At 56.0% G+C, this 25,362-nt stretch overlaps 2 protein-coding genes across 11 annotated transcripts in view; one reads left to right on the top strand and one right to left on the bottom strand.

The window, feature by feature from the left end:
• The first annotated feature begins 1,482 nt into the window (after positions 1–1,482).
• On the top strand, positions 1,483–4,459 carry ISLR (immunoglobulin superfamily containing leucine rich repeat). Of its 3 annotated transcripts, none has more exons than XM_047796342.1 (2): positions 1,483–1,616; positions 2,445–4,459. In XM_047796342.1, exon 2 carries the CDS (start codon positions 2,453–2,455, stop codon positions 3,737–3,739), a length of 1,287 nt encoding a protein of 428 aa, XP_047652298.1. In that variant the 5' UTR covers positions 1,483–1,616; positions 2,445–2,452; the 3' UTR covers positions 3,740–4,459. The 3 variants fall into 3 exon arrangements, with proteins under 3 accessions (XP_047652298.1, XP_047652296.1, XP_047652297.1); XM_047796340.1 differs by having other exon boundaries at positions 1,554–1,616; positions 2,414–4,459; XM_047796341.1 differs by lacking the exon at positions 1,483–1,616 and adding an exon at positions 2,167–2,246.
• A 2,393-nt stretch (positions 4,460–6,852) lies between these two features.
• The window catches only part of STRA6 (signaling receptor and transporter of retinol STRA6), a 29,287-nt gene continuing 10,777 nt past the window's right edge, over positions 6,853–25,362 (bottom strand). For all 8 annotated transcript variants that reach the window (XM_047796524.1, XM_047796530.1, XM_047796526.1 and 5 more), the window contains 17 exons: positions 24,680–24,746; positions 24,286–24,371; positions 22,904–23,043; positions 21,844–21,867; positions 21,497–21,663; positions 20,117–20,239; positions 18,003–18,070; positions 17,755–17,831; positions 17,422–17,483; positions 16,329–16,491; positions 12,700–12,775; positions 11,558–11,691; positions 10,037–10,154; positions 9,847–9,948; positions 8,764–8,927; positions 8,345–8,494; positions 6,853–7,722 (listed from right to left, as the gene is read on the bottom strand). In XM_047796524.1, coding sequence (XP_047652480.1) covers positions 7,553–7,722; positions 8,345–8,494; positions 8,764–8,927; positions 9,847–9,948; positions 10,037–10,154; positions 11,558–11,691; positions 12,700–12,775; positions 16,329–16,491; positions 17,422–17,483; positions 17,755–17,831; positions 18,003–18,070; positions 20,117–20,239; positions 21,497–21,663; positions 21,844–21,867; positions 22,904–23,043; positions 24,286–24,371; positions 24,680–24,746 — 1,891 coding nt within the window. In that variant the 3' untranslated portion in view covers positions 6,853–7,552. The remainder of the gene's footprint in view (positions 7,723–8,344; positions 8,495–8,763; positions 8,928–9,846; positions 9,949–10,036; positions 10,155–11,557; positions 11,692–12,699; positions 12,776–16,328; positions 16,492–17,421; positions 17,484–17,754; positions 17,832–18,002; positions 18,071–20,116; positions 20,240–21,496; positions 21,664–21,843; positions 21,868–22,903; positions 23,044–24,285; positions 24,372–24,679; positions 24,747–25,362) is intronic.

Here is a 25,362-nt window from a genome sequence, read left to right as displayed (position 1 = left end):
CAGGCTTCCCCTCTAGCAGAGGGTCTACCATTAAACACATGGGACTACATTTCTGTCTAGTGAATTAACTGAGAAAACCTCTAATAGGAAAGACAAGAGTCCCAAACAAGTTAGCTAACAGAAAAAAAAAAAAATGCAACTTGAAGGAATCTGACAATGCAGATAGAAGGAAGCTCAAAAAAAGTCATAATAAAAGAGGCTATTATTATCCTCAGAGAAATAAAATACATACATGAAACAGGCACTGGATGCAAGCATCCCCCGCCCCCGCCACACCGGAGGCAGTGAGCTTTGGGACCGCGGAGCTGAGAGCGATGCTGCCTTTGCAAATTTGCAGTACCCACGAGTGGGGTTTCAAGCCTTGTGGGAAGCCAGGGTGTCTCAGAATCCCAGTCAGGAAGCTGAAGCCCAGCTGGTCCCGGTCCAAAGGTTTCTCTTACCTGGTTGGAACCCAAGCACCCTCTTGCCTGCTTCCCTGCCCTCCCCTCCCAGCAAAGTGGGGAGCCAGGGCTAGAGCCTCGAAGCCTGGGGACCTCCCAGGGCAATAACATGTGTTTAGGGCAGCCCAGCCTCAGAGGCAGCAGGCAGGCCTGCTGCCGGCAACGAGGATGTGTTCTTACAAAAACAGGCCTAACGTTTTGGCTTCTCACCGAGGCTTTGGAGCATGGTGGGTGTTTACACTCCTTGGCTTCAGCTTTTCACTGGAACATACCCATCACCTACACGAACAGTCCCAGAGACACACATTCAGTTGTACACAAACACACACACACGCACATGCACACATGCCCAAATATACATACAGACTCAGGCACACCCACACAGACACAGAGACACAAACACACAAAGACTCAGCCTCACACCTACACAAATATACATACTCAAACATTCCCAAACACACAGATTCACACATGCATGGTCTCTCACCCACATCCACACAAATACACGTACAAACTCCACCACACACAGAGATATCACGCCCACCCTCGGACATGCACACACAAGGGTACACACAATCCCTCACGTGGTCCCAGCTTGGAGAATACCCCCCCTCCAACACACACATACTTTCTTTCTTGTTCAAAGTGAGGTTAGAAGGCTCCCACCTTCCCTGGGATTTGATTTCTCAGCCTTCCCCCGCCCTGTAAAAATCCTTCTGGCCGCATCTCTTCTTGGGTCCTGTCCAGCTAGTGCTGTGTCTTTAAGGAAGTTGAAGCTGCTAAAAGTGAGAGAGAGAGAGAGAGAGAGAGAGAGAGAGAGAAACAACATAAAAAAATCTGGCAATTTCTCCCCCAAGTTTCTGGTGTCACTTATGAAACACGGGTCCTTGTTGCTGCAGAGAAGCAGTTGTTTGGCCGGAAGGAGGGAGTTTACGGGCTGCCTGGGCTCCCTTCCTGCAGCCTCCTCTCTGCAGACCTTCTCAGGCACCCTGTCCCGGGACGAAAAGGGCAGGCCCAGGCTTGCAGACTGAAGGTGGGGCAGGGACCAGGCTGTCCTTCCTCCTGGAGCCTCATCTTCCCTTGGCCCTGAAGACTGTCCAGGGCGAACTCAGTCCTTTGTTGCTTTGGGTTCCGTCTTAGAAGAGGCTCTGCTTGACTCCGAAAGAGTAGCCTGAGGTAAGCCGGCGGGAAGAGGGCTCCGAGGACAAGTGAGAGGAAAAGGCAGCCTGTTGGACACAGGGGCTGGGCTCCCCCAAGTGCTTTCCTGTGGGTTTGGGGTGCTTGGGACAATCCTTTGCTTGGAACTGTCCAGGGGGCGTCTGTCCCTCTAGCAGCCGCAGCCCCGGAAATCCCAGCAGTATTCGGGCTGAGCCACTGGCCTCACCCAAGCCAGCTGAGAGGTCCTGGTAGGGGTTTATTTAGGCAGCTGCCTGGCGTAGTTTGAACTGAACAGGCCAAGGGTGTGATTCTGCAGAAAGGGTCTGGTGTCTGCTGCGGTCACGGCCGGTAGGAGCAGGAGAGCAGTGGGTGGGGTGGACGGGGGTGGTGTGCACTGCACAAGGCGCCTTGTCTAGGCCAGGGCCAAGCATACCTATGGGGGGGCTCCAGTGGGAGGGACTGTGGCCAGGATGTGGGAGGGCAGGAGGGAGGTTCTGCTGAGTGCCGGGGGAGGGGGCGGCTGGAAAACAGATTTCAAGTCATAAAATCAGCTAGGAGCTGGCCAAGGCAAGGAGAGCTCTCTGCTCAGAGAAGGAGCTGGGGTCCTCTTCCATCCTGTCTTCAGCCCTTCTGACTGCATGACCTCGGGCAAGTCCTGGACCCTCTTTGGGCCTCAGTTTCCCCTTCTATAGAATGGGGGTGGTGGGCTAGGTGGTGTTGGGTCTTGGCTGGATTACGTGGGGCAGGACCTTCTGATGGGGAGGCGCTCTGGGCTGGGATGCTGAGAGAGACAAATGCCTCCTGCGGGTCCTCAGGGTCACGTTGGTGGCATGTCTTTCTCTGCAGGAGTTAGGATGCAGGAGCTGTGTTTGCTGTGCTGGGTGGTCCTCGTGGGCTTGGTGCAGGCCTGTCCCAAGCCCTGCGACTGCGGGGAAAAGTATGGCTTCCAGATTGCCGACTGTGCCTACCGTGACCTGGAGGCTGTGCCACCCGGCTTCCCGGCCAACGTGACCACGTTGAGTCTGTCAGCCAACAGGCTGCCCAGCCTGCCAGAGGGGGCCTTCAGGGAGGTGCTCTTGCTGCAGTCGCTGTGGCTGGCACACAACGAGATCCGCACAGTGGCCGCTGGTGCCCTGGCCCCTCTGGGCCATCTCAAGAGCCTGGACCTCAGCCACAACCTCATCTCTGACTTTGCCTGGAGTGACCTGCACAACCTCAGCGCCCTCCAGTTGCTCAAGATGGACAGCAACGAGCTGACCTTCATCCCCCGAGACGCCTTCCGCAGCCTTCGTGCCCTGCGCTCCCTGCAGCTCAATCACAACCGCTTGCACACGCTAGCAGAGGGCACCTTTGAACCACTCACTGCGCTGTCCCACCTGCAGATCAACGATAACCCCTTCGACTGTACCTGCAGCATTATGTGGTTCAAGACATGGGCCCTGACCACGGCTGTGTCCATCCCGGAGCAGGATAACATCACCTGCACTTCACCCCATGTGCTCAAGGGCACACGGCTAAACCGCCTGCTGCCGCTGCCTTGCTCGGCACCTTCAGTGCAGCTCACGTACCAGCCCAGCCAGGACGGAGCCGAGCTACAGCCTGGCTTCGTGCTGGCACTCCACTGTGATGTGGATGGGCAGCCAGCCCCCCAGCTTCACTGGCACATCCAGACCCCCAGGGGCACTGTGGAGATTGCCAGTCCCAATGTGGGTGCCGATGGGCGCGCCCTGCCAGGTGCCCTGGCAGCCAGCGTCCGGCCGCGCTTCCAGGCCTTTGCCAATGGCAGTCTGCTCATCCCCGACTTTGGCAAGCTGGAGGAGGGCACCTACAGCTGCCTGGCCACCAATGAGCTGGGCAGTGCGGAGAGCTCAGTGAACGTGGCACTGGCCACCCCGGGCGAGGGTGGCGAGGATGCGCTGGGGCGCAGGTTCCACGGCAAAGCAGCCGAGGGGAAGGGCTGCTACACGGTTGACAATGAGGTGCAGCCATCAGGTCCAGAGGACAATGTTGTCATCATCTACCTCAGCCGCACTGGGGGCCCTGAGGCTGCAGCAACAGGAGAAGGGGTCTCTGCACAGCAGCCCCCAGGCCTACTCCTGCTGGGCCAGAGCATCCTCCTCCTTGTACTCACTTCTTTCTAGCCCCACCTTGACCTGGGCTGGGCTGGAACAGCCCCAAGTCCTCACTGACTCCTTCCCCTGACTCCGAGGCTGTCTCTTATAAGTGCTGCACACACCACGGGTCTGAGGTTGGCAACCTCCCATTTTCTGACCTCCCCCTCTCATCCCTTCTAGAACACTCACCACCCCAACTTCTAGACTTGCTCAAAGCTAGTGACTAGGACAGGATTTGATCCCATAACTCCCTGTCTAAGGTGCTGATTGCTGCTAACCACATTGCCTGCATTCCTCTCTTGGTGGTAGCGTGCTGATGAGGTGATGCCCTAACCAACTGGATGGAGCCTCACTGATGAAATTCCAGGCACTGGGACTGACAAGCTGGCAAAGGCTGTGGGTGGGGGTTGGGGCTGGGCAGGGAGGTAGCCTGCAGCAGGCTTGGCACAAGAGGGAGGAGTCAGATGTAGAGGAAGTGGCCCATGTGGCTCTGAGGCTCTCGGTGACCTGCTTGAGCTCCTGCTGACCTTTGGTGTTTGTTCTCTGATGACTTGAGGGCTTGGGAGCCTGTGCCCTCACCTCAGACAGAACTGGAGGATCTAGGATGGCGTTCATCCCCTCTCTTCCTCTCTCCATCCTGGATACCTGCCCCGCCTTTCCCTCCAGGTATGCATCTGTAGCCTGCCCCTCCAGGAGTCGCCAGCCAGCCTGGGGGTGGCAGAGAAATAAACAGCATTTCTGATGCTCCCTTGTGTCTGCCTAGAGTTTTGTCATGGATCTAAGACCCCCCTGGCAGAGGACAGGACCAGAAGCTGGAGTCAGGACACCTAGCCTGCCTGTGCCCATGTGAGGGGCCTGTGAAGTAGGGAGGGGCGACCCAGTGGTGGCCTGTGGGGCTGGGTTGAGCTGTAGGTGTCCTCTTCCCCTCCCCCAGAGCTAGCCCATGGCACAGGTGGGGGCACGAACCTGACAACTGTTGCAGTTTTCGCTGGGCAAGTGCTTTAGCCAGCAGTGGCCTGACCAGGCCTTTATGGGAGCTGGGGGATCAAGTACCTGGGTTGTGGTCCCTCTTACCAGTCCTACCCTACAAGAGATGTTAGGGAAAGGAAAGTGGGGACAGGCAAGGCAAGAAGGAGGGGAAAGAGAAGGAGGAGAGAGGGGACACAGGACGAGAGAGAGAGGGAAAGAGCAAATCCCAGAAAGACCAAGAGAACACATCTGAAGGAGGAGACAGAGGAAATGAATGGTACTTCTTCCCACCTTTCCAGAAAGAGGAAATAGTATTCCTGGAGGGAAGGCTATCCTCACAGAAAAGGGGGATCAGGAACTGACTGGGAGGGCTGAGGCAGTGGCCTGTGGGTGTCTTAGAATGGGGAGCGTGTGGATGGGGATAGAACCTGGAGACTCTAGAACCCTATACCTGGGCTGGGTCAGAGATGTATCCGCTACAGTATCCGTCCCCACCCTCCCCAGATCAAAGGGTGCTATGCGTAGGGGTAAGACCCCATGGGAGAGGCTCTGGAGCCTCAACCAGAGCCCCTGGAACTGCTGAGCCCAGCACAGCGGGGGCAGGGAAGCCCAGGAGCATGGGGTATCAGCTGTGAGCTTCGGAGGCTGGCCAGCCCCATTCCCCCTCCTCCACATAGAGAACCCTCCCATCCCCCTCATCAGCTCCCTCTGAGCGGATATCACCAAAGCACATGTCAAGGATGTGCACCTCTGATGGAAAGCAGCAGGATGGAGCCAAGTCCCCTGTGCTGTGCCACCTTGGGTAAGTCACTGCCCATCTCTGGACTTCGGTTTCCTTAGAAAACAAAGGATGGGATAGGACACTCATCGACTCTGATTATCTGAGCCTTGGTCACCCTAACCTGACTGGGATCCCTTGATGTCTCTGGTCCCAGTCACAGCTTAGAGGCTTGGCTTCTTGCAGCAGGATGTAGGCCCAAGACCTGAGTCAGGGGTAGCTGGGGAACAGCTATACTCTGAATGAACTAGCTACTCACTTGCTTTAAAGTCATCCGTGGCCCCCATGCCCTCAGTGTGAAGCCAGAGTGTCCCCAGCCAGCCATTCATGGCCCCTCTGACTGGCTCTCCAAAGTCACCCTCGCCCACCTCTCTCGGAACAGCTAATTAATTGTGCCTTATGCTCCGAGGTGTGTCACCATCTATACCTTTCCATCAGTCTGGGCATCCTTCTCATACCATCCCATCAGTCTGGGCATCCTTCTCCTGTTCCTCGCTTGGGTTAGGTCAGCTTTTGAGATTCTGGCTTAGGTACCACCTCCTCCAGAAAGCCTTCCTGGATGCTCTTGCCCCCACTCCTCCAAATTGGACCCTGGCTCACACCGCCCTGAATATCCAACATCCCAGCTTGATGACACTCTGCTATGACTCTATTTCCTTATTAAGGGCAGAGACCCAGTGGGTCATCTCACCCTTGGGACCCTGTCAATTGCTGACACAGGGCTAGGAAGACAGTTTTCAGTGGGTTGCAGTGGGATCAGGCCCTGTCCTCTTTGCCCTCCTCATAGGCATCCTTGAAGGCAGGTTCAAGCTCCCTGGCCCTGCCTGGCTTCCTGGGAGGTTGAGGCTGTTTGGGCGTGAGAACATGGTGGGAGTTGGTCTCCACTAATTGTATGGACCTGTCTTGAGGCTCTGATAATCCAGATGCGTGGAGTGGCCACATTTGCCCATCCTCAAAAGCCCCAGCCCCACAGTGGCCCCCATACCTTCAATCTACATGCCCCCACCCCAGCAGTCCCCAGCAAAGGTAGGGACCCCCTCAGGTGGCCCTCCGTCTGCACACTGGTCTCCTCCCACTGCCAGACCTTTATTGGCATTGCTTCCTCATCTCCTGACCTCTCTCCTCCTCCCCAAAGCCCGCACATTCTTGAAGACCCAGAATGAGTCTTGCTTCCAAAGCCACTGCTCACACAGCACAGGGGTGGAACCAGAGGCCCCGGGTCTCTCCACCTCCCAAAGGGATGCGGCCAGGGTTCCCCTCTGCCCCCCAAGCAGTGTGCAGCTTGGCATGTGACCAGAACACCCCAACCCCACCCAAGCCCCATAAACGCAGTGTTGATTTCCTGAGAGTCCGGGCGGTTTTCCCTGTGTACCCTGCCCCCTCGGGAGGACTGTTTCTTAGGGACAAGTTTATTACAGCGAACACACTGACCTCTTTCATAGTATCTAAAGGCATACAAACTACAAAAATATCAGGCTCTCAAATGTGGGCAGCTCGGTGTGGGGCCTGGTTTGAGTCCTGACTCCTCGCTGTTGGGTAGAAGCCCATGGCTTCCTCCCGGGGCTGCCTTGCTGGCCACGAGGCCCCCCCCCCAGAAGAGAAGGGAGAGGTCAGGAGAGAGGACGCGCTGTGTCGGGTCACCGTGGTGAGGTCCAAGTCTGAGCGGGCCAAGCTGGAACGCAAGTCTGTCCCAGCCGAAATCACCAACCACAGGCAGGAGGCCTTGAGGAAGCCTGGAGGCTGGTGGCAGAGCCAGGGGCTGGGGACGCCTGGATGTGGCTGCCCTCCTTCCACTGACTCCTGGACCAAAGGCCCAAACCTCCCCTGGCTTTCTCCAGAGCCCTCGCTGGCTTCCCAAGGTCAAAGGGGCAGACCAGATCCTTCCCAAGACTTATAGTGCTGACAGACCTCCACCCAACCATGGCAACCCCCGGCAGCCCTGAATCCCTAGGACCTGCGGAGCTGGTGCCAAGCAGAGAGGTGGTCATGGCTGGAGTGATGATGATGCTGAGAGAGCCAGAGAGGGAGTGGGCCGGGAGGAGGGAAAACACCTCAGCACGGGCGAGGGCATGGTGGCATGGCCTTCCCCACCTTCAGGGCTGGGCGCCATTGGCCCGGGCACCTGATAGGGCTGTCTTCCGGAAGGCCTGCAGGGCTGGGTTGTGCAGCAGCGTGTACGCCAGACCCCAGCGGGCCCTGCCTCGATGGGCCCTGGGCCCTGTTCTCTTGGACATCGGGTCCTTGGTCTGAAGCAACTGCATCCCTAAGAAGAGAACTTCTGTGAGTCACTCAACAAACACCCAGCCAAGCCCCACCCCTGACACTAAGGCTGGAGCTGAGTCTGAAAATCCCATGCGTAGAATGAAGGAGGTTGACGGGGCTGGGGCTCCGGGTGCTGGCTCAGAGTAGGAGGACTGTGGGGCTGCACAGGGGTGTTTGCAAAGGCTCAGGATGTCATCCTCTGGGTGGCTGGCAGAAGAGGGAGAGGATGAGCTCTGCAGGGGGACTAGAGGCAGGGCTGGGACAAGGGTCAGGAGCCAGCTTAGTGTCCCCCTCCCTACTACACACTTCCCAAGCAGTAGGGCAGCGGGAGGTCATACTGCCTTAGAAGGAGAGGTAGGGGGTGGCCTGGGGTGGGGGTGACAAAGCGAGAATGTGTGTGCACCTATGTGGAATGACAGAGAGTATGTGTATGTTAGTGTCATGGAAAAAATTACCCTGAGATACTCAGGAAAATTCTCACTTCTCTCCCACAAGCAGCCAAGAGAGGACGTGAGCATTTTCCTGGCCCTCTCTCCCTTGCGTGTGTTGGAGAAGGGGTGTGCCTCCTTCCTGGGAGAAGCTGGATGGGCTCAATTCCCACCCCTGCCAGGGGGAGGGCACACCTTCCTCTTCCTCCTCTGGTCCAAGACCATGCTGGGGGGCCGTGCGGGGCTGGGGCCTCTGAGTTCGCAGGAGCAGGGCACAGAAGGCTGTCAAGGCTGGATGCGACTGGCTGACCTCCATCTTCAAGAAGTTGCAGTAGGTACGGTAGCCTGGGTGGGTGGGGCACGGCAGCACTAGTGTGGGAGGGCCCCAGGTGGCCCCTGACACCATTCAGGGAGTGCCCTGCCCACACTGCATATGGGCACATGGACACCTGAGCGTGTGGCATGTGCATTGCATGTGGTCCCCTGCAGACCCTGAGGCTCAGGGTCCCAGACATCCTCCACCGAGACTAGGTCTGGGTAGACCCTCCCTCCTCGCTTGGGCAGCCTGAGCCACCCTTACCCACCCTCACCCACCCTCCTTCCAGTGACCTTACCAGGGTCGAGAGTGGCAGCTCTATGTGGCAGCAGGCTGAGGTCCATCTGGCCAAGGTGCACGGCGTTGTAAAGGGCAGAGAGGAGCACTCGCCAGGCAGCCACCATGGCGCCCACGAGCATGTTGATGGGGAAGAGAAGGAAGGTGGCTGCGGACAGGGCTCGCCTGAGGAGGGAGAGAGGAGAGCTGAGTCAGGTCCCCACACAGAGGGCCTTCCTCCAGGTCAGTGTCAGACCTGGATGGCCACAACTGCCACGTCTTTATTGAGGGCCCGCCATGTACCGAGTACACGTCTGTGCTCTCAACCCAGCTCGCCCATCCCGCGCATCTGGGAGACAGAGGCCCAGAGAGGCTGTATGACTTAGCTCAGGCCATCTAGTTGGTCAGTAGCAGATCTGGGGTTTAAGTCCAGGTCCACCTGGATCTTTCGGTGACCTAGTATCTCCCACTCCCTTCTCTAGGTCCACTGACTCTGAGTCTGTCCTGGGGCCAAGGTCCTCCCACAGCCTGGCCACCTAGCACAGAAATAATATATCCGTTTACTTCCTCTCTGCAAAGGGGAGAACAGTGTTGATCCCCAAGGCAGGAAAAGCTCATGAGGGGATTTCTGGCCCTGTAACAGGTAAGCAGAGAGGCTTTTTTTTTTTTTTTTTTGGTCTTTTTGCCCTTTTTCTAGGGCCGCACCCGCGGCATCAGGAGGTTCCCAGGCTAAGGGTCTAATCGGAGCTGTAGCCGCTGGCCTACGCTAGAGCCACAGCCACAAGGGATCCGAGCCGTGTCTGCAACCTACACCACAGCTCATGGCAACACCGGATCTTTAACCTACTGAGCAAGGCCAGGGATCGAACCCTCAACCTCATTGTTCCTAGTCGGATTCGTTAACCACTGAGCCACGACAGGTACTCTAGCAGAAAGGTATTTTGGACTAAGCTGGGCCACTGCCCCCTTTCTCTGTGGATAAGGCAAGCTCTTTTAACTGTCCGCTGGACTCTGTGTTAGAGAAAGGGGAAAGATGGCAGTGGACGAAAAGGGTGCAGAAAGAAAGACACTGAGGAAGGAGCCACGAGCCCAGAAGCTATCTCACCGGTTGGTCAGCTCTGGGCGTCCATGGTGAGTCTCCAGGAAGACCCAGTGGGCTGCCATGTTCTGTAGGGTCACAGCCAGGGCCAAGGTCAACCAGAAGGGCCTGTGGGGGTGGGGAAATGGGGAGGGTGTCACTGTTAGTGGCCTTTGGGGAAGGAGTCCCAGGGTCCTCGGCCCCTTGCCTTACTTACCACGAAGACTTCAAGGATCGGAGGAGCAGAAGGTTCCTGCCATGGAGCACGGGCATGAACACCAGGAAGGCGAGGGCCAAGGTCCCCAAGAAGAAGAGGATCTGCTGCACCAGGAGCCCTGCCAGCAGGGAGATGGGGAGGGGGACAGGCATCAGCCTGCCCCTGGCACTCCCAGGAACCCAAGCTTTTGGAACTGGGCAGACCTGGCTTCAGATCCCTGTTAGGCTGCTGCTTAGCTGTGTCTCCTTGAGCAAGTTAGTTCACCTCTCTGAGCCTTGCTTCCTTCCTCCGTAAAATGAGTACAGCAGCCCCTACCTAGAAGGGGTATTGTGAGGATCGAATGAGACAATATCTGTGATAACTCTTTGAAAACCACAAAGTGCTTTGCAATTTTTCTGAGTCTTTGAGACAAGACTATATTTGATTTTTTTTTTTTTTGGTCTTTTGTGTTTTTAGGGCCGCACCTGCGGCATATGGAGGTTTCCAGGATAGGGGGCCAATCGGAGCCGTAGCCACCAGCCTACGCCACAGCCACAGCAACATCAGATCCAAGCCAGGTCTGCGACCTACACCACAGCTCACGGCAATGCCGGATCCTTAACCCACTGAGCAAGTCCAGGGATCGTACCCACAACCTCATGGTTCCCAGTCAGATTTGTTTCCGCTGCGCCACGATGGGAACTTTGTGTATTTGAAATTAATGTTTGCTTTCTTGCTGGCCAGAGCCAGGCACATGGTAGGTGCCTGGAAGTTGTCTATTGAAACAGCTGGCTAGTTATTTACATGGGGTATGTACAAAAGGGCTTCAGAGGTATAAGGTTTACCACTATGGGGAATTAGGAGTTTAGTGCTAGTAATTCCTCTACCCCTTTGTCATGTCTCTCCACCTCCTCCAGGGAGGTGAGAATTAAAGGAACCAGCAGAGAGAGAAATTAGGCCCTTGCTTTTGCAACACTGGCCTCAGGCATTTTACCTTCGAGCAGGTTTTACTCACTGAAGTGCCCAAGGGGAGAATCAGCAGAATCAGGTGTGTTCAGGGTGGTGTGACCGGAGAATCAGAAACGTAGAGTTTGGAGGGGTCCTTGAGGTTAATCTTGTCAAATTCCCTCAGGGCAGGACCCCCTTTGCAGCCTCCAACAATGGCCACATAACTGTGCTTGCATACTCCCAGTGACAGGGATCTCATCACCTTCTGAGACAGCCCATCGTGATATAGCTTTCCCTTACACAAGCAGAAATGTACCTTCTTGAACTCCCCACCTTGCAGACTTGGGTCGCTCTGTAAACACCTGGGGGCACCCAGGAGCCATCCTCACATGGCGGGTATCCTTTCCCCACTCCCAAATGTGTGGATTTCCTGAGGTCAGGGAAGGCAAGGTGGGTCCCTCCTTTTGCTCTTGTCTCAGGGCCAGATGTAGCACAAGCAGACCCCCAGGGGCAGCCAAGACCCTCTAAGCACTCTCCACGCCCCACCAGGCAGAGGCCAGCCGGGGGCCTGGTGGTGTGGGCAAGAGGGCTCACCAAGGCAGGTGAAAGCAGTCTGGTAGGCGGTGAAGCTCATCCAACAGAATATGGCCTGACGAGAGGGACGGGGGCTCTGGAGCTGGGGGCCCAGATCCAGGGCGCAGCCTCGGTGCAGAGCTTGCAGGTTGGTCCTGGGCGGGAGTGAAAAAGACAGGGAGCACAGAGAGCACTGGGGCTCTCTCATTTCCTGCTCAGGGCCAGCCTCTAACTGAGCTCCCAGTTTAAGTTTAATCCACGCCCAGAGGCAGGGAAGCCCAGGGCAGTGGGAGCCCAGCGGAGGCAGCTAGCCCAGCCTGGGAGGTCAGGGAGGGCTTCCCCAGAGGAGGCAATGAGTCTTAAAGGATGAATAAGAGTAAGCTGGTGAGGGCCGGGCAGGGATCAAGGGAGACAAATTAAGAAGCTCAAACTGAGCCAAGTCGGCAAAGTGAGGCCCAAAGGTAGGGATGGTAAGTGACTGGCAGCTTGGCCACCAGGGCAGGAGGCAAGGGTCGAGCAGGCAGAGGCTGCAAGGCCTTGAAATGCCAGCCTAAGTAGAGCCAACCGTGTGAGGAAAGATCCTGGGGCATGAGGGCCAGTTCCCTGCTAGTCCTGGCCCTCCCCTTCCCACCCACCTGACCCCCAACCAGAACCTTTCCTCCCTTTGTGCTCCCATTTCCTCAGTGCTCTTCACCCTTCACCATGAGAGGGCAAGACAGGTGGCTTGGCATTAGTATCCTAGCACTAGGCTCGTCACCTCCTCACCCCGCTCACGCATGCTCCTGCTCACACAGCTCCTTGGCCCGTGGCACCCTCCTCCCTCATCTCCAATCTCTTCTTCCATTCCCAGGCAGAATGCCAGCTTTCCCAAGTGGCCTCTTCTCAAGGGGCAAGCTCCACATGCCAGCCCCTTGTCAGTGGTGCCCTGCATCATTCACAGATGCTTCCCAACCAGCCAGAGACACCCTACCTTCTCCACACATGGCAGGGCAGCTGGGCTCCAATGATGACCTGGTCTCCTGCAGAGACCCTCCCTCCCTCCCTCCCTCCAGCCCCAAGTTTTTCCCCACAGGCCTCCCAGGTCAGGAGTCCTATAGACCCAGAGGGATCCAACCTCTTTCTTCCCCACGTCTGCACTGGGGGAGTCAGAGCCTGCCACTAACCTGTGTGTCACCAGCGAGCGGATCAGCATGAGGAAGGTGAGTAAGCAAGACAGGACCAAGGCTGAGATGTAGCAAACTGGAAGGTGGAAAGGGAGCAAAGTGGGAGGTTAGGGCTGAGGGGTGGGGGGCTCCTGAGAGCCTCTGAACGGCTGCCAAGGTGGCGCCTGGGTGGGAGTCCTCCCTGCCCAACGCCCCGCTCTGAGCAGAGGCCACTTGCCACATCCCCTGTTCTCAGATCCACTACAAGTCGATGGCTTCGGTTGGCCCATACTGTCAGGTGACATCTGGTGGCCAAGGCAGGGAGAGGCCAGCTCTGAGGCTGCAGACCTGGCCCTCATGCTGGTCTTGCTGCTTCCATTGCTGTGTGAGCCCCCTGTGAGATGCCATCCAAGCCAACATCCACCCTACCTCTGAGGCTTCCCATCTGGGGGGCCTTCAAGGGTCATTTCATCTCCCAGCACAAGCTTGCTGATGCCAGTCACATCTCAGCATGATGTGAACCATCAAACCCTGGGTCCCATTAGGTCCCAGGTTTGTGGCCTTTGTTCAGGGTACAGAGGATGTGAGCACCTGCCAATGTGGCCCAAGTCCATCAGAATGAGGGACGTGACCGCTCCTACCCATCTCCTACCGGGCGTGGCCCTTCCTCCCCAGCTCCCCGCCCACCCTGGCCAGTGCACTGAGTGTGAGATCCCTGTATCACCAGCAGCTGGAGGAGTTTGCACAGTGTGTTGTGGACAAGCCTGATATTTAAGGATAGCAGGGCTGCTACCCTTCCATCCTACATCCACATCCAGTCTTACTCAGTCCCCTCATAGCAACCTCACAGGAGAGGCACAGGGAGACATGGGACCAACAAAGGAGCTGAGACTCAGAGAGGGGGCCTGACCTGCCAGCCACTCTGCTAGGAAGTAATGGAGCGAGTTGTGCAATCATTTCCAAGCAGACCTAGAATGAGCCAGGGTGTCTGTACCCTGATCACATCAGTCAAGCCTGATTTTGAGAACCGCTGTTCCTGGTTCCCATCAGAGACTCAGGAGGGGAGCAAACACACGGGAAAGGTAAGCACTAGGTCCATGTAGCCATGGGTGCTGGAGGTGTGGGTCTCGGCTCAGGCACAGGCAGCATATTAGGATCACCTGATGCTGTTGAAATGCCCAAGGCCCAGGCTGTACCCCAGACCAATTAAATCAGGAGTTCCAGGCATAGGACGCAGGCTTTAGCTTTGGGGAAAGTGACCCCGGGAATTCCGATGTGCAGTCGGGGTTGAGAACCACTGAACTGAGCTTTTTCCAAAGATAGAGCCTCAATGATCTATTTCAATCAGCGTCGGAAATCATCAGCCAACCGACATGTGTCGAGTACCTGCTACAGCGGTTCTCAAACTCAGGCTTACATTCGAATCACGGGGAAGGCTTGTCTAATCACAGAGGTTGGACCCCTCCTTCAAGGTTTCTGAAGCCTGACCTAGAGTTTGAGACTTGAGAATTCTTATAAGTTCCAGGTGATTCTCAGGCACAGCCAGGATGGAGAACGACTGCTACAGAAACCTGGGGCCAATCTGCCTGCCCCGGCTCACTCCTCTGGGGGCAGGAGGGTGGCACTCTCCTGAGAAGTAAGGCTAAGAGAAAGCCCTGGACACATGAAGTTCTGCCCCGTTTCATCTGCTTCTGGGGCTTCGGTGCCAGCGAAGGTACATTCTGGACTGCTTCTGCCAGAAGGTGAGGAGCCTGTCTGCTGTGTCTGCCCAGGTGAGTGAATAGGTTGACAGGGGTGAAGGGTTAGCAAGCCCCCTTGGCCCTTGGCCTGACCTTGGGTCTCCATCTGTCTCCCTCCTGCTCCTCTCTCCCCGACTTGGTTCCAAACTTGGGTCCCTCCTAGTCCTGGTACCCGTAAAATCTTCCTGCTCTTTGCCTCCTCTGGGTCCTGCTTTGTGGATCAGTCTGTCTCCCACCCAGTCAAGGGCCTCTAGGACAAGGTTGTCTTTAGAGCTTCAGCCCCCATTTGACAGCAGAGAAATAAAGGTCCAAAGGAGTGAAGTGGCTTGCCCAAGATCACATGGCTGGGAAGTGATGGAGGAGGAATTCTAATCTAGTCTGCCTGACCTCAGAATGTGAGGTTTCTGTGAACAACACCAGGATCGTGGTCCAGGTGCCAGTTGGGTAGCTCTAAAACAGGCTCTCAAAGCTCAGAAGGCATCAAGAACAGATCAAAGGGCCTCGCAAAGCTCAGACTAATCTTAGTTTCACCCCTGGCTGGCTGAGTGCTTTGGGCATAGTTCTGATCTTCCTGAGCCTCAGTTTCCCTTGTCTGTGGCCTAAGAGGGTAAATACTTAGGTCTGTGACCTATGAGGGTAAATACTGCATCCAAGGAGACCCAAAGTGAGAGCATTTGAGCTTGGAAACTGCAGCATGCGATTTTGAGTGTCAGGTGTGTTGCGTAGAAACCGAATCCATTATCCCGGACATGTTACTTCCTCCTTCCTCCTCTTGATTTCCTGCTCTGTGAGGTGATATCAATAACACTGACCTAGGGCTGCTGTAAGCAAGGTCTGAGCTTGGACCTGGGCTGATGTGGCTGTTTGCTCCTGCCTACTGCTCAGATTGCAGCCAACTTGGAAAATCTCCCTGGAGATGTCATTTTTAGCCCATCCAGAACTTGTCATCTGTCTAGCTTGTGGGCTTTGGTCACAGTTCCAGGGAAGCCTCTGGTATGGGAACAGAGGCACTCAGGAAGGTGGTGGGAGTGGTGGTCAGTGAAGGAAGAAGTCACTGATCACACCTCTGCCCACCCCTACTCCCTGCCCCTCTCCATCTGTGGGACAAGGATGATGGCAATGGGGAGGAACGGCTGTAGAGCAGTCATACCTCCATCTGCAATACTGGCTGCCTAAGCTCCAACCATCACATTTTATTCCTCAAGAGCCAGGGTGCCATACCAGCCAGGGACTCCCAAGCCAGCAGAGGGTGCAGGTCCCATGACACCTGACCAAGGCTTTATCTCAAGGTGATGGAGAGCCCCAGCCTGGGAGTCAGGAGATTGGGTTCTCCTGGCTCCACTTCTGCCTGACTGTACAACCTTAGGCGAGTCCTTCCCCATGTGTCAAGTGGGGATACTTCTCAGCTCTGGAAGCGGGGTAGGTGGGTAACAGGGCTAAAGCCTAAAGGAGGCATTAGACCACAGGAGGGGAGCTCATTGTCAAAGGAAGAAAGGAGAAAGGAGGTGGCCTGGACGACAGGGATTAGGGAAGAGAGAGCATCTGGCCCTGCCCGACTGCACCCACTTGCCACGAGGATTAGCTCAGAATCCTGGGCCACTGTCCCACTTCACTGGCTCCTTTCCCCCTTCCCACCTGCAGCAAATGCCTGGAGCCACCCCTTCAGCTCACGCACACCATGCCCTTCCCCATCTCCATGCCTGCAGAGCTGGGCAAAGACACCGGGGGTGGTGGAGAGAGATACCTCACAGGCTAACAGGGGGCTGCTGAGATGAGGTGACCCCTTCAGGTCTCAGAGACTTGGAACTGGAAACTCCAGCTGCCCCAATTTGGAGACGAGGCAGCCGAGACTCAGAGTATCCCGGCTCAGGTTCCCGCTGTGGGCCCTCAGGGACTCCCGGGAGGCCTCACCTTCAAGAGCCCACAGGTGGTGCTTCACCAGCTCCACCACCTCCTGCCTGTCCTCTGAGAGCACGATCCCAAAGCCAGCCAGCAGGTAGGAGACGTCAGTGGTGATCCCCGCCCTCACCTTCTGGATGGTGGGTACCACGCCCACCAGCAGCAGCAAAGCCACCTGCAAGAGCCCAAAATGAGGGCGCCAGGGCCTGGCAGCACTCACACCAGGCATGCCCATACCAGGAAAAGTGTTTCCTGAGCTCACAGGGAGACTTCAGGGGAAAAACTCCACAGGCTACATCCACACGCCCATCACCCATCATGATGTTCTTATCTGTCCCTTAAAGCAGCCTCCTCGTGCCCCTAATCAGCATGTTACAAACAGATACGACTTTAGCATTATAGGCCACAGATGCTTTCAAGTAGCACAGTTGTACATGTACACCTCTGACTATCAATCATCTAGCTAAACTTCAGGGTATAAAATGCCCAATGTTCCCATGTTGGAGAAAGCAAAGTGTCCTATAAAGGAGCACAGGCATTGAAGCTGGACAGAACCGGATTCCAATTTTGGCTACCCTGACATGTCAGCTGTAGGAACTTGGCCAAATCAAATTTACTCTCTTCCTCAATTTCCCCCATCTGTAAAATGGAGAAAAACATACCTACCTCCCAGGATTTGGGGGAGGGGAGGTTCTTTGTCTTTTTTAGGGAGGTAGTGGTGGTGGGGCTTTATCACACCCTTATCTCACCCAACCTTCCCAATTAGTCCGAAAGGAAGTGAAATGATTCTATCGCCTCTATTTTATAGCTGAGCCACTGGGTTCAAGAATGTTGAGTAACTTGTTCAAGGTCCCTCAGGAGGTACAGAAAGGAGCTAGGATTTAAATCTATGATTATGTGCCTCCAAAACTCAGGCTCTGAGCCTATGTGAGCCCGACAAGGGTTAACATCCCCTCCCCCTGGATGTGCCCGTGTTTGCGAGATGGCCAGAAGCAGCTGGACAGGATTATGGGCAGGGCTTTTGGAGAGCCGAGCTGGGCCTGAGCCATCCTAGGCTTGGGGGTTGGGGTCTAGAGGCAAATGGCACTAGAGAGGCAAGACATACCTGGTAGATGGCCGTCCCTGTCAGGGTGACTGAAAGCACCAGCTTCAGGGGGAGTCGAAATCCTGTAGTCCCCAAAAGGAGGGGCATGGTGAACCCCAGCACCCCTCAGGCCCGGGAGCCCCATCCCTCCCAAGAGGCCCAGGAAAAGGGCCAGGGCTCACAGGTCCTGGGACCACCAAGGCTAGGCCAGGGGCTTCCCCTTGTCCCAAGCTGGGGTGGTTCCTCCTGATGACAAGGGTTTTGGGGTAGGAGCTGGCCTTCTACTGCAGCTGTTCTGTGCAAGAGAGGGGTGAGGTTATTTGTCACTCATGACCTCAGCTCCCCACCCCATACCTTGCTGTGGTGTGTAGGTGTAGTGTCTGAAGCAGGTCCAGGCCCGGGGCAGGAAGCCGTGCTTGGAGGAGTGGGAGCTGCAGAAAGACCCAGGCAGGCAGGAACCCTCAGGAGAAGCCCCTGCCCCAGGCCCCAGAGTTTGGCTCATTCATCACTGCTGCCCCACCATGCTGCCCAGTGCCAGGCCCCCAATAAGCTGCCTGCCCAGGCCTGTCCCCATGGCCCAAAGGATGTGCCAGGGACCTCACCTGCTTTTCAGCTTCTTGTGGCAAAGGAGGGTCCTCAGATATTCTTCAGAGTAGCAGTTCTGCAGCCCCTGGAGGGACAGATGGATGGTCAGGCAGATGAGACCTGACCCTGGGGCCCTGGTTAGGGTATCACGCTAGGCACCCAGTAGGTATACCGTATAAACCTCTTGGCTGTGGTGGAGTACAGAGGAGGGCCACCCTGGGACAAGGTCCATTCCCCCTCCCAACGTTTCCTTTTCCTCCTCCGTAAATACAAGACAATCCATCTCCTATTTAAGAACACTTAATGCTGGGAAGTTCTTCCTAAGACCTGTCTCCAACTCCTGTGTTAGTCACATCGCATCACTGCTTTTCTCCAAGACCTCTGGCCTCTGCTGGCTGAGACTAGGGCAAAAGAGAGCCTATGTCTCATGAGCACATCCCTGACCAGGATACTGAATGGGGCCATTTCAGGTCAGAACCCCCAGGCCTCTCCTCCTACTCCAGGGAGATCACAAGGGTGACTGGATTTGTCTAAGCCGCATTCCAGGCCTTCAGCTGCCTGCCAAGCGGCAGAGGCCCCTGGTAAGATGCAGTGAGCCCTTGGCCCCTGATCATTAGGAAAATATAGGCCATTGTCACCTGTTGCCTTGGCAACCCTGGGCTTCAAGGCAGGTGCAGGTCAGCTCAAAGCTTGACTGTGTCCTTTGGGGCTTAAACCTCTTTGACCTAGGGCCAAAGAGGATTTTATTTCTTCTTAGACTTCCCAAGAGGAAAAGCATGCAACGGAGGGAGAGGCCAAGAGGATCCGTGGAAGAGGAGGGAAGGGACTGGGTGAGGTAGAGATGGGCCTGGTGCAGCGCGTGGCCTGGGGTGCAGCTCCCCTCTTCTGAGCATTTTGAGAGCCAAACCTTGGTTCAGGTGGGCCGCCCCTAGAAATGCTGAGCCCACCCACCTCTTCTCCCCTCACCCTTCATCCCTCTGTGGGGACCTCACTCCTTCTTTGGCTTCAGTCCCAGCCCGTCCTGAGCTCCAGGTCCACGGTCCAGCTGTGCCCTCCAGACCCCTCAGCATCACACAACTACAGCTGCGCATCGTCCCTCCACTCAGTTCTCATCCAGAGTTCTGAAGTTAGCAACTGGGGCCACCACCTGTCTATCCTAGATGCCACCCTTGGGCCTTTCCTTCTCCCGCCTCACCTCAGAGCAACCAGCCTTTGGCCCTGCCTCTACGTGCAGCTCCCGAGCAGCTGGATGACTCCAGGCGCGCTCCTCACACTGCCCTGTAAATATGCATTGCCGCACCCCTCTTCCTCTGCACACTGGGAGGTCCTGGACATCCGACACAGGTCGGTTGGCTGCACCCACAGCCCCAGCCCAGGGCCTGACACGGTGTAGGTGCTTAGAAAGATTTCTATGTAATCTAAAATAAGGTTGCCAGATCTTGTAAGAATTCTCTCTTGCATGATATATTCATCCACCCACCCACCTACACAGAACTTCAGAACTCCTTGCGGAGTGTCTACCGCGTGCACTCCTACCCAGGGCTGCAAATCATATGTGAATGAAAGAGATGCAACCCAGCCCCGCCCCTTTACTCATGCTCTTTCTTATGCCTGCAATGCCTTCTCCTTATTCTCTCCCCACTCCAGATCCTCCCTGTCCTTCAGCCCCACTCTACTTCCTCCAGGAAGCCCTCCCAGCCTGCCTTAGCAGGCCCAGCCCTCTGCTTTCTCTGACTTTATCCAACCTAGAATTGACTCACAATACACTGCTGCCCTGAGTACGTCTTGAGTCATGTCAGCACCTGCAGAGCTCCTATTAGGCACAAGGTACCTGGCCTGTCTCATTCCTCCAGCTGGATCCTATGTTTCAGAAACAGGGCTATGACATCCTTGTCTTCTGGCTCCTTTGTGGACTCCCTGTGATGTAGACCACTCAGTACCCTGGGTGCCAGCCGAGGGCCTGGTCTAGCTTTGCCTGGGGAGAGAGGACTAAGCAGTCCCTCAGCGACTTAGCAAACATTTCTGAGCACCTGCTATGTTCCAGGCCCTCACCAAGCAGAAGCACACAACAGACATGGCGAGTTCAAGGTTTGTGAGTTGAGTACAAGCCACCCCAGCCCTGCCCCTTTACCTTAGAGCCCGCTGCTGCCCCGTGACTGAAGCTTCTCAACAGCTGCGCCGGGTACCAAAGGCTCAGGAACCCGAGGCCCAGAAGGAGAGGCAGGGAGGCCAACAGGGAGTAGTACTTGTAGATCTGGGTGGACAGACAAACACCTAGACACATCTGCCTTCTGCCTCCTTCCCCGAGTCAAAGACCAGGATCCATTTCCCTTCCCAGCTCATGGGGGTGCTGAGGATGGTCTAGGGTCATGGTAACGCTTCTGTTTCTATCACTGCTCCCCAGCCCCGAGCACCTGATGCTTTGCAATCCCCTCCTACCCACCCCAGGGGGCTAGGATCAGACATGAAATGGGGGGGTGTTGGATGTCCACCCTCTATATTCCTATGTTCCTGGTGTTTTGGACACAGGCTTGATTTTTTTCTATGCAGAATTTGCAACCTGAGCATCAGGGAAATACATGCCCTGCCTTCTAAGGTTGAAGTCCTCCCAGGGTTGGGCCCCTTTTATATTTATGCGTATAATTGTTGATTCAATATGTTTTTATTGAAAACTTATAACGTGCCAGGTCCTGGGTGGAGAAAAAGAGCAATCAAGTCACTGCTCTCAAGGAAACCACCTAATCTTCAATCTACCTCAAGGGATTCGGTTCCCAACTTAATTTACAGGGGCACAGGTGGTGGTGGTGGTGGGGGGGACTCGAGTCTCAGGAAAGTGACATAGTTTCCTGAAAGCACTTAGCACCCCTGGCATCATTTTGTATATTTATTTGTTTGATTGTGTGTCCCCTTCTGGAATGCTAGGAACTTCATCTCTCTTGTTCACAGCTGTATCCGGCACCTGAAAATGTCCCTGGTACAGAGCGTAGGCTCAAATATGTTTGTTGAATGAACAAAAGAAGGAAGGGCTAAAGCTGAATTCAAACAAAGCCTATACCCCCACCCTCTGAGCCCTGGATGAGGCAGCTTCACACCTCTGGCCGGCTCCAGTGAACCAGGTTCTGAGGTTCTGGAATTCTCCTTTTAGCCCTCTGAGACCATCCCCCAACTCTTGCCTTGCATCCTCCAGCTTTCTTCACTCCCACCCCAGCCTGGCCAAGGGAAGCTGGGGAATCAATAATGGGGGGATTGCAGGCTTCTTCCCCTTCCTTCTCTGCATCCCCACCCCTGCTTCCCTCCCTCAGACTGGAGGCTCCTGAGGGCAGGCCAGCTCCCTGATCCCTGGTCTCTCCCCCAGAGGGGCTGAGCTTGGACGGAGCATGTATGTAAAGGTGAGGGATCCCGTGCTGAGTGGAAGGCAGCAGAGAAGCGTGTGGACAGAGATCAAAGGAGCCACGCTGGTTTAAGCAGCCCCTCCACACCCCTCAGCCCCCAGTCATGAGTCTGTGGTTACCTTGGGCGATTCGGGGCACTCTGCCCTCTGCCAGACCTGGACCCCCAGATGAGCCCAGGCCAGCACACTGCCAAGCAGGTGGGCGGCTCCATGCCTGACTGTGGCACACGCAGCCAGGGGATAGTAGAGGGCAGGGTAATAGAGCAGGGCCAGAATCTTCCAGGGCCCTGGAAGGCAAGACAGGCAGAGAGGCACATGATGGAGGGGCAGAGGTGGGGCCTGGGTCCAGCCCACCTAGGCTTCTCTCCCGTCTCCACCTTCCAAGTCCCTCAGCTGGTTCAGTGGGCAAAAGCCCTGCATTCAAACCCAGGCACTTAGTCTCAGCTCTGTGATCTTGGGCAAGTTACCTCTTGGAGTCTCAGTGTCCCCATCTGAAAAATTGAAATAATAGTAGTAAATTAGCAAAAACAAAATGAGAAAGTAGGAGTTCCTGTCATGGCTCAGCATTAACAAATCTGACTAGCATCCAGGAGGATGCAAGTTCAATTCCTGGCCTCGCTCAGTGGGTTGAGGATCTGGCATTGCCATGAGCTGTGGTGTAGGTCACAGAGGCAGGTCAGATCCTGTGTTGCTGTGTCTGTGGTATAGGCTGGCAGCCGCAGCTCTGATTCAACCCCTAGCCTGGGTGCCTCTATATGCCGCGGGTGCAGCCCTAAAAAGGAGGCAAACAAACGAAAAACCAAAATGAGAAAATATATGTCGTCCTTAGCACTTAATATCTGAGTTAGTACTCAGTAAATTAAGCTACTGTGTTATTACTGCTCCCTTCTTTGACCCTCCATTGTAAAATGGGGCTGATATCTGTGCTTTTTGGAGTCGTTGTGAGGATCGGATGATCTATGGAGGTCATTTTTTGGTTTGTTTGTTTGTTTTGTTTTGTTTGGCTATAACCATGGCATATGGAAGTTTCCGGGCTGCAGCAAAAGCTGCAGTTGTGGCAATGCCAGATCCTTAACCCCTGTGCAGAGCTGGGGATCAAACCTATACCAGTGCTAAGGAGGTCATGTTTCAGGGAAGTGGCTCCTCCAGATGGCAGCTGTCCTTTTTACCATCACCTCCTTGAGCCCAGCTCAGTTCTCTAGGGCCCTTCCTCGCTCCCCTCCCCACCCTTCTCCATGCTCACACAGAACAGAGCTGTCTGTCTAGGGGACTCAGCCTGTGCCCATGAATTAGAGTTCTCTCCTTCCGGAGGGTGGGGTTTGCACAAGAACAGAGGAAGCAGAGAGGGCAGTACTGACCCCAGGACAGAATAACAAAGGTTTTGGGCCTGTGGTGGGACAGGTGGGTAGGGTCACAGGACAGCTTCTTCTGGGCTGAGGTTCACAACTGGGATGGGGAGCCCCAGTGCTCTGGCTTCCCACCCCACCCCCCATCAATCCAGCCCATGGCCTCAGCTGTGCTGGGTACCTTGGCCAAGTGGTGAGGCGAGGGTCAGGAAGGGCAGTGGGTCCTCAGTGGGGAGCAGCAAACACAGGGAGCTGAAGAGGACCATGAAGACAGCAGCAGGCACGGTCCGGGGCCTGTCCCCAGCCAAGAAATCCACAGGGCTGGTGCAGAGGCAGGGGCAGGACAGGAGGGAGTTGCTCAGGCCCTGCACGCCCATTACCTCCCGCCATGTTCCATAAAGCAGGGAGGTGGCGCCTGTCCCACTTTCCAGATGGGGAAACTGAGGCCCCTTCATGTATGCATTCCACAGATACTGCCTTTGTCCCACAGACATTTGTGGAGTGCCTGCTATGTATCAAGGTCTGGGTCCTGCAGCAAAGTGACGCAGGAACCACCCCCCAACACACAGACAAACAGACACACACACACACACACACACACACACAACAAGCCTGAGCACTGCTCCCTCCTCCCACTCTGGAAGCTCCAGGAAATAGCCGCCTCCACACTAATTGGTCTGTCTGGGCTGGCAGATCTTCAGAGAGCTGGAAAGTCACAACATCCTTATGCAACGGCCGCCGCCTTGGCCTGGGAGTGGCCCCGGGGCAGAGGGCAGACAGCGGGCACAACTGTCCCAGGCATCGCCCCTCTGGGCTCAGAGCAGACCACTCAGACCCTCTGCTTCTGGGTTCCAGCTTGCCCTCATGCCCCGAAGGCTCTGTCCTGCCCATCCCCAGGCACAGCAAGGACTTTCCTGGGCCAGCCAGTGCGGCAGAAACCGCAGGTGAGTTCTCCAGCAAAAAACCAGCATGGCAGACCCCACCTCCAGGTGCAGCCCGGGTCTGGGGTACAAGGCTGTCTACACTGCAGATCCTCCACCACCTCCCCCAATACTTCGTCTCTCCCTCACAAGCCCACTCAGTTCCATCAGCCTCAGGGTCGTCCCCATCCCCAGACTCTAGGATTGCAGGGCTGAAGGAGACACAAGCAGAAGATTTCAGTCATAGGGACTGGTGGTCAATCCCTCATCAATCTGCCTTGACGTCTCAGGGTCCCGATAACACCCTTGGGAAAATGAGGGTCAAGATGACATGGGGTGATTACGGCCTGTCCAGACCATGGGCTGCCAGGGGGGTGTGGCCTGGAGCTGGGCCCTCTGGAGTTCAGTCTCCCTGGGGTCTGGAAGAAGAGCAGGTGCACCTGAGTGGGTCCCTCCCCTTCCCTCTAGGGGTCCCAACTAAGCCTGGAGATCTGGGTGGAGGCGGGGAGAGCCCCCAGACAGACAGAGTTTGGGGTGTCATGGAGGCCAGAGCTGACTTCTAGGCATCTAACAGCTCACCACCCTCCCAGAGCAGCCTGATATCTGAGCCCCCTGAGTGGGGGTGCTCAGGCCAAGGACCAACCTGGGCAGCCCGGGCCTGCCGTGCCCACAGTGGGGCCAGAGCTGGCGGCGCCTCACCAGCATGGCCAGCAGCAGCAACACGAGGATCTGAAAGGAGAGCACAGAGGAGGGCTCGGGGGGCCCAGGCCTTCCCTGAGGGGCTAAGTCAAAGCACTGGCCCCACGTGCCCCCTTCTCCCCAGTGCACACCCATGCAGCATCTTGGGGAAGGCTAGGAGGTGACAGAAGTCTGAGTCGCTGGACTCAGTCTACCTCCTGGTTTGGGTCCCCAGCCTGGGAGAGCTCCCAGTAGCCCCTCCACATTTGAGCTCCAGGGTCTCCCTCCACCAGCCCTAGCAGGGAACACACCGCCCCCTGCCCAGGCTGGCAGTGGGTTGCAAGCCAGTTTGGACTCACCGACAACACGGCTAGGCAGGCGTGGTAGAGGCCGGGTGGCACACTGGGGTGACAGGAGGGTACCACCCTGTAGAAGGAGTGAAGGCAGGGTCAGGCTAGGTAGGGGCGCGCGCACACACACACACACACACACACACACCAAGGTGTGCAGCCAGGTTTGGGGGTCCAGGCTGTCTCTGCTGGGGCTCTATCTACCATGTCCCTCTACCCTCTGATGTCTCTTCCACAAACTTGCCCCATTCACCTCCTCAGGGCTATCCTGGGCCTCTCATGCCCCAACGGTGTGCCGGACCAGGCCAAGCTTTGAGGTCACAGGGTTGAAGGAGACAGGGGTTCCCCGGGGGAAGACATGGGAAAAAGAGAATGGGCCAGTATGGCTTTCCTATACATCAAGGCCCGCTTCATTCCTCCCTCCTCTAGGAAGTCTCCCTGACTGCTGCAGTTCCCACAGTTCTCTCCTCCAAACTGTGCCTGAGATACCGCCTGGGTCCAGCCATCAAGCAATGGGTCCTATGATTGGCCCTTCACTCATGAGCATCTGAGCCTGGTCTGTGTCTATGATAGGAATGATCTACCTTGATCTTCCAGGGTTTATGTCTCTCCTTGACCAGTTTTGCCTTTATGAAGGGCTGGGTCACGTGGCAGAGAAAAGCATCAAGTAAGGAGCCCTGAGCTCAGGGCTG

The sequence above is a fragment of the Phacochoerus africanus genome, chromosome 9 (assembly GCF_016906955.1).
Source record: "Phacochoerus africanus isolate WHEZ1 chromosome 9, ROS_Pafr_v1, whole genome shotgun sequence".
In the NCBI taxonomy this organism is placed as follows: Eukaryota; Metazoa; Chordata; class Mammalia; order Artiodactyla; family Suidae; genus Phacochoerus; species Phacochoerus africanus.
The sequence above is the reverse complement of the archived record's forward strand: the minus strand, read 5'-3'. Positions and strand labels throughout refer to the sequence as shown.